Source organism: Plasmodium cynomolgi, chromosome 13 (genome assembly GCF_000321355.1).
Source record: "Plasmodium cynomolgi strain B DNA, chromosome 13, whole genome shotgun sequence".
NCBI classification, from domain to species: domain Eukaryota; phylum Apicomplexa; class Aconoidasida; order Haemosporida; family Plasmodiidae; genus Plasmodium; species Plasmodium cynomolgi.
In genome coordinates this window covers 1,547,160-1,554,843 of record NC_020406.1, presented here as the reverse complement: position 1 = coordinate 1,554,843, position 7,684 = coordinate 1,547,160, and the positions used below count along the sequence as shown (strand labels likewise).

The 7,684-nt window shown below is 43.0% G+C and overlaps 2 protein-coding genes across 2 annotated transcripts; one reads left to right on the top strand and one right to left on the bottom strand.

The window, feature by feature from the left end:
- Positions 1-992: 992 nt before the first annotated feature.
- Positions 993-2,564, top strand: PCYB_134280 (DnaJ domain containing protein; the record flags this gene model as incomplete). The annotated part of the gene is made up of 3 exons (XM_004224453.1): positions 993-1,785; positions 2,030-2,289; positions 2,472-2,564. 3 exons carry the CDS (start codon positions 993-995, stop codon positions 2,562-2,564), a joined length of 1,146 nt encoding a protein of 381 aa, XP_004224501.1.
- A 399-nt stretch (positions 2,565-2,963) lies between these two features.
- On the bottom strand, positions 2,964-5,664 carry PCYB_134270 (hypothetical protein; the record flags this gene model as incomplete). Its single annotated transcript, XM_004224452.1, has 9 exons — positions 5,574-5,664; positions 4,721-4,811; positions 4,438-4,487; positions 4,178-4,226; positions 3,916-4,020; positions 3,696-3,777; positions 3,378-3,508; positions 3,171-3,203; positions 2,964-3,022 (listed from the first exon to the last, which is right to left on the bottom strand). Exons 1-9 carry the CDS (start codon positions 5,583-5,585, stop codon positions 2,964-2,966), a joined length of 612 nt encoding a protein of 203 aa, XP_004224500.1. The 5' UTR covers positions 5,586-5,664.
- Positions 5,665-7,684: the final 2,020 nt, after the last annotated feature.

Here is a 7,684-nt window from a genome sequence, read left to right as displayed (position 1 = left end):
TTTTACGTTCGTTTTTTTTTTTGTTTTACTCACACAATTGATGTTTTGCCATATGCTCTGGGGAGAGAGTATTGTTATATGAGCATACGTGAAAATATTTGTATGGACAGTATGCCCGTACTTTTTGCGCGAACTTTTTGTGCTGGCCCTTTGCGCTGGACGCTTGCTTGGCCGCTCGCACAAAACCAGCTTTCCAGGGCCCCAATTGGATCTCCATAAGCATTTCTACTAGCGCGACTTGTGGCTAGCTCCTCTTTCTCCATTGTTCGTTTGGCATGCCGCGCGCACGATCAGCAGGCGGCCACCTGAGCGAACGCCTAGTTGCATATTTCCCTTACACCCCCTTTACAGCCCTCGTGCATCGCATTAGCATTTCCGGCGCTCTATTTGTACGTATAGCAACATACGAGCGTGACACGTTTGCCTAAAATGATCTGCCAGGTGGGGGGAGTTTTTAGTGAAGAAGACTCTTCCACGTAGAAGACTTACAGACGTGTTATGCCCGTGTAGCGTTATATGCGTGTAGGGTTGTACGAGCGCAGGGTTATACACGTGCAAGGTTATACGCGCGTGTGTATACGTGTTTGTATAAGCCATTGAGTTAGCTGTGCTGACTGTCGAAATAGAAAAACACATTGATGCATACTTTTTGCACCAACCGAGTTATGTAATTTTTGTCTCCCCTTTTTCGCGGCATTCTGCGTTTCGTCATTGGTATGCTCCCCGTTGGGGCCCCCCGTGGATGCGCATTTCGACCTAGTCGTTTGTCCTCCCCCGTCGGAAGTGCTCGCCTCTGCTGAGCTGTCAAGCGGTGTAGCTGTGCAGCGGTATTGTAGTATTGCGGCATTGCAACATTGCAACATTGCGACATTGCGGCATTGCGGCATTGCGGCATTGCGGCATTGCGGCGTAGCACCATTTTGACGTAGCGCCGCATTGCCGCTGCGTGACGCTCCTCAACCGAAGAACGAGCGCGGCGCGTGCACTCCAAAATGGAGGAGATAATCATCCACATGATCATCATCGCGCCACTGACAAAGTGGCTAATAGGACCGAATAGGTCGTGGAACAAAGGCAAGCGAGAGTACGGAGTGTACATCGCGCTGGTGCTCCTCTTCTGTGTGGGCATATACGAACTGAGAAAAACGAATCAAAATTTGTACGAAGTTCTGCAGTTAAACGCGTATGCATCCAAGACAGAAATTCAGCAGTCGTTCAGAAGGCTATCCAGAGTGTACCATCCGGACAAAAACAAAGAAGCAGATTCATTCGAGCGATTTAATAAAATAAGAGAAGCATACGAAATACTATCAAATGAAAAAAAAAAATACATATATGACAGATTTGGAGATTTTGCTGGGAGCGAAATTACCAACTTTTTTTACGTGGAAATTATTATCATAGCGATATTTCAATTTGCCATTTCTTTTATCTTTGGGTTTTTGTATACCTATGGAAAAGACAACGAGAAGTATCGAATTTTAATTTGTTTGTACATTGGTTTGAATTTTTGCATGGAGTTGGTATTCAGATTTAGTCCCGAGAGTACTCACTTCCTTTCGTTTCTTCCCATTTTTTGTCACTACACTCCTTTCGAGAGGATCCATTCTCTCAAGGTGCTAGTCCCCCTTGTGATGAATGGCATTCTACTGGTCGATGTATACTTCATCGATGAAGACACAGATCTATACGTATCAACCTTTTGCGAATATGTTTTTGAGAACAGCCAGAAAACCATAAAGAATATGGACGACGCGGTGATTTTCTGTGCCCGTTTGGTGGATGGTAAAGAGCGACATCACGCGAGAGTGCCGATGCGGTGAACAGGCGTGTGCGCGAAAGGACGTGCGCAAAAGAAGGTGCGCGCAAATGTGATGGTTGGGCAGAATGCGTTTACTTCGATGAGTACCCCTCTCCTTTCGTTGTTTTCCCTCCTTTCGTTGTTTTCCCCTCCGTTCGTTGTCTTCCCCCCCTTTCGTTGTTTTCTCCTCTGTTCATTTTCATCCTTCTCTCCCTCCCCCCCCTGAAGGCAAAGTGAGCAAGGCGAACAACTTCTCCTGGAGGGAAAAGGATCCATACAGCGACATGACCAATATTGAAAAACTGGAAGATGACGAAACGTATGACAAGAAGTGCGACAAGAATGATCTGTTTTACAGGCTTCTATATAACGTGGTCGAAACGAGTACAGAAGACGTGGAGCTGAAAATTCCCAAAAAGGCTCTATGTCGTCGTTTCGACTGGTCTAGGTTGTACACGGAAAGCGTTATGGAGAAAAATACCGAGGAGGTTGGATTAGGCGAATGCGCAAGTTGTGTAAATGCGCACATGGGGGGGGAAAATAAAAAAAAAAAAAAAAAACGACCCCCCCCCGGTTTGCAATTAACCATGCATGTGCGTGTATTTTATTTCCCATCCCTGTGCGCACTCATTCCCATTCGCGCATTTTTCCTTTTTTCCCCACTTTACAGAAAGACTTCGAGGAGAGCAACGCGTCCAAGGGAATCTTATTTTCATCTCTGTTGTACTTTATTGGTTTGATATCTCATTTGTTATCCAAGTGATGTGAAGAGGTGTGGCCAGCGCGGCCAGTGCGGCGCGTTCGTTTTGGCTGCTCACATTTAACACATCAGCGGCACGCACATTTAACACATCAGCGGCGCGTTCGTTTTGGCTGCTCACATTTAACACCCTACCGCTGCTCACATATGGCATGTCAGCGATGCCCAAATTTGACTTTTTAATTTTTTCCCCTTTAACCCCCCCTTTTTGTCATTTCGTTGCAGCCAATTTTGCTGCGATTTACTCTGCTTTTTTTTTTTTTTTCGCATGTTGCCCCTCCTCGAGGGTTCCTCCAAATGCCATGTTTTTGTTCTTCATGCACAGTTTTGGGAAATACACACGAACTCGCTTCTCCTTCTCCCTCTCCCTCTCTCTCTGTGCGAGCGACCCTGCTACACGCATCAGTTGTTTTCTTCCTTTTTATATTTATTTTCCAACGCTTCAACTAAGTACTCCATTGCTGCAATTTTGCGAGGAAGGAAAATAGAAGGAAAAACTTTATATGAGGGCTACCCCAAGAAGGGGGCAGACATCGAAGAGGTGGTCACATAACGATTCTCAAAATGGAAACGTGAAACTGCTCCGCGGTCTCTTGTGTTTTGCCTTACGGTCGCTGATGTTGCCTTCTGGTGGGGGTAAGTCTGGGGGACCGAGGGGGAGAAAAAAAAAAAACAATATACAATAAAATGAAATGAAAAAATAAAAATGAACGCGAAGTGGTAGCGACGCGGCAAGGGTACTCCCCGCCGGTGGCACATAGAAATGTGCGGATATTTAGTTATGCTCTCACACCATCACGCGCACATGCGACTCACTCAGGGACATCAAAATGAAATTCAGGTGGGACGGCAGGGACATGTCCAGCGATTTCAAATTGGGGTTCAAAGCTCTGCTATTTATTAAGTCCATGATGTCGTACTTGTTCTGATACCCAGAAGGCATGTGCCTGCACGTGTTTCGAAAAAGGGGTTCCCCCAGATGAGAATATGTAGGGAAGGGTTCGAATTGGATCAAAGTGGCAGCGGCGGAGAGGCTCATCCATGGGCCACATCGTCGGTACAAATGGGTATATAAACCACACACAAGTACAACACGTTCGCGTCTTTATTTCTCTCCTTCTCGTGGATTATTACATTTTCAGTTCTTCGTAGGCCTCCGGTATTTCAAGCAGTTTCGAAAAATTTTCTTTCACAAAAAAGTCCTTAAAGGAGACCGCTACCAATTAGGGGGAAAAAAAAAAAAAAGTGTCATTTTTTATTTCATACACGAGTGCACAAATGGAGGTTTACTAATTAGGGAAACAAAATGGAAAAACATTTGAAGCATTTTTCTTTGCCCTTTGTGATGACTCACCCTTCTTCGAGTCGACGCCCTGCAAATTTCTGTTGTGAGCAAATAGCAAGTCGGACAACCCAGACGAGTAGTCATTTGGGTTATACCTCCTTTTGCTCCCAATATCTGCATTGGGGTGAGAGAAAAAGGAGCGAAGAAGGAAGGGGCATGTCAGGGTGTGTTACTAGTTATGTATATAAGCCTTCTTTGAGGTGCACACTTGTGAGTTCCTCCCTCCTTTTCTCAGCGCGAGTTGGAAGTACAACCGCAGCGCAGGCCTCACCCTTGGACAAATCGTTTGCTATGATGGAGTTGAATTTCTTCACGAAGACCTGCGCGGTGGAGGTGCGATAGAAAAATGAAGCCCATGGGGTAAAAAAGGTGCCAATAAGCGGCAAGATAGGGGCACTCAGCCAACTGGCCAACGGACCAACTGGCCAACTGACCAACTGGCCAACGAACCAACTCGCCAACTGCACCAATTGGGCCAGGAAAAAAAAGATAATCCCCCCTTCTCCCCTAAAAATAAATGCTTTAACTTACTTCATCCTTCGAATCGTCATAGTCTTGCATCCAATAAAAGGACACCTCTCCTGGGGGGGAAAAAACAAAAAAAAAATAGGCATAAATTTATACGTGTGTGCTAATAACCCCATAGAAACGCACCCAGTTGTTTAGACCACTCAACTGCTATATATTTTGCGATTTTTTTGTTTTTCTCCTTATCATCCTTTCACCTAAAAAGGGGAAAAACACAACCATGCGTTTGGTCTCTTCTCCAATTTGAAAGGATAACCCATTTGGGTATATTCTAAATTTTTCTTACCTCGCAATTTGTTCCTGAGGAGATACACCCGCCCAGTTTTGCACTGCTCAACTCTTTCGAGGGATATGCTTTTCGTTAAAATCAAATTGTCCTAAATGTAATGAGATGGGACGTCACAGACGGTTAGCACTCTCATGTGGGAGGTGATGCATTCTGTAGCGTTGCTCAACATGTTCAGGTAAAAAGTGTTTGCATTATTTGGGGTCATCTCTTTTCGCCTCTAAAAAAATACCTCAACTTTGTTATTTTCCCTGTTGATCCACTGGAAGTTGTACAGATTGTCGCATATCTGTTTTTCATTTTTTCACAATAGCAATAGTTTGACAGTTAAGGGGGGAAAAAAAACAAAAAAAAAAAAAAATAGTAAAATTGGGATGGGAATAGAAGCACAAATTAACAAACGGGGGTGGCGGGAAAGGAGCCCAAACGTCAGTTCTATCACTGATCGCCGTAACTCGTTAAAAGAACTGCAACATGCTGTCGAAAGGCGTGAAGCCATTTTTCATTTACCTTATAAAGGACAAGTTTGCCCTTTCGGTTATCGGGCTTCACTGTCTTGCCATCATAAATACACTTCCCAGCATTTATTTCTAAGTGAATTTTCTACAGGCGAAAAAAAGGAGTAATTAAATCGTGGGCACGCATTTAGTGCTTCCCCCTCGTCACTTACACATGTGCGGTTTAACGAGACGAGAAGGGGGGGGGGGAAAGAAGGAAACAAAATTGACCAATCACACTATAGTTGCTTTTTTGTATGTGTTTATCTACTTGTGGGGGCGGCATCAAGTACGATCGCGTACGTATCCGCACAAATGCAGTGAACGCCCAAGTCCCTCGGGGCAGGCTTCCTTACCGCTGAATCCATTTTCGAGTTATCCTTTTTGTCGAGATGAACATGAGTCCTTATCTGGTGAACCAGGTGTTATTCCAAAATGGGCAAAAATAAAAATGGGGCATTAACCCTTGTTTGGGTAAAAAGCAGGACGAGGGCAATAAACGTAAAAATTGTGAAATTCAACACAATAGCAATGAACTTGGAAAAAAATATAAACCTTTACTTTCTGGTGTACTTATACGTGTATACATATTATGTATACTTATGCGCACACGTTGCGTCCCTGTTCCGGATTTACGCCAGCACAAAAAGGAGCGCTTTTCATATACTTATTTTTTTTGCCCATTGTCATCGGTGCATAGCGGGAGTAATAATCCTCGCGCTTACGTCGAGTTACCGCACAAGTTGCGGCATTTCCCCCTTTGCAGTTCCTACGTAAAGCATATCTGAACGATTTACTGTGCCGAAGGGGGAAAGCGAAAAAGCGGCTGATTTTCCTTTTCAAAAATTAGCTGCCCTTACGTCGCTGCATTTATTGTGGAAATGGTTGTGCCTGGTGTACGGCGTGGTTAACGACAAGATGGGCGGGTGAGCACATGAATATATGTACACATGCAAGTATGTCCTTTTTTGTGTGTGCTCCTTCATTTTAGTCCCCACGAAATGAACGTCCTCACATGCGATATGCCAAGAAGTCCGTAATAACACATTACCCCTGTTAGCAGCCTTTTCTATCTCGGCAAATTCGATAAAATAGTTTTTTTTTTTTTTTTTGCAACCACGCTTGCGGGCATTTCTACCGTTGCCATTATTTTAGCGATGTTTAATATCGTTGGGGAGGATAAAACATTGGGACATATTCGATCACCCCGAACGAACATTTTAACGTTAAAAAATTTATTCCATACGCGTTTTTCGCAAAAGGAGGGGGACAACCTTTGGGAGGGGAAAGCTGCGAGGAGAACTGCTTTGCAGCAGAACACCCCTGCGAGGTTGTAGCACATATGCGCATTTATTTTCCAAACTGTTTGGCTTTTTTTTTTTTTTTTTTCGTTTTTTCTCCTTTTTACACACTTATGATGCATAGCCGGTTGGGTAAATAAAGGTACTATTTTGAAAAAGCGAACTGGGAACATCCCAAAGAGACGATGCGTGAATGTTTGTTTAAATGGTGTTTCCTCAGCAGTTACAGTAACACCACGAGTTGGGTAATTCATCTTTTTATTCGTAAAACGTTGTCAATAAAAGTGTTCGCCTTTTATGCATACATAACGAGGAGTGGTTCGCTCTGTGCGAGAACTACTTCCTCTTTCGACAAGACACCAAACGGAATGCCCTGTCCATTCTGTGTGCATAAAGTATTCTTTTTTTTTTTTTTTGGTTGAAAAATTGTATAATATTTTATTAACCGTTCATATTTTTTTCCACACTTTTTATGCTTTTTTTTTTTTTTTTCCACTTTTCCTTTAAGAAGTCTTAATTTTTATTTCATAAAAAGGGCTAGCTTTGCGAACATTGGTGCTTTTTAGAAAATGGCTAATTTAGTTTTCAAAGCGCTATAAAGAGACTCAACAAAAAAGAGAGAAACATGATAGCTTCTTTTTTATGAAGCAGAATTATCGCGCAAATTGGAAGGACCGCTTAATCAATTTTGGTAAATCTGCAAAGCGTGCATAGCGCAGGCACTTTTTCATTCTTTAAATTGCGCGTGAAGAAAGGGGAAAGAAAGAGCGAAGTCGCAACTTTGTGTTCGATAAAGTGAAAGCTGTTTCGTTTAAGAGCGAGTAAAAAAAATGCGTTTCGCGTTAAATGACGCACATAATTGTAGCGCGTATGTATATACATATAGGAAATATACATATATAAATATACATACAGTAAATATACATATATAAGTATACATATACAAATATACATATGAACATTTGTACGTGCGCGTATGAGCACTCGCGGGTGATGTACCATACGAGCGCAGGGGCCCTTCCTTCATATACCAGCCAAGTGTTCACGCTTACCTTTTCAGCCAAGGTGTACGTACAGTACATACTAAAAGGAAAGAGGAATATTATATTATGCTCTTCTTTCCCTTTATGTGCTAAATGCCATTTGAAGATTTTTTTTTTTTTTTT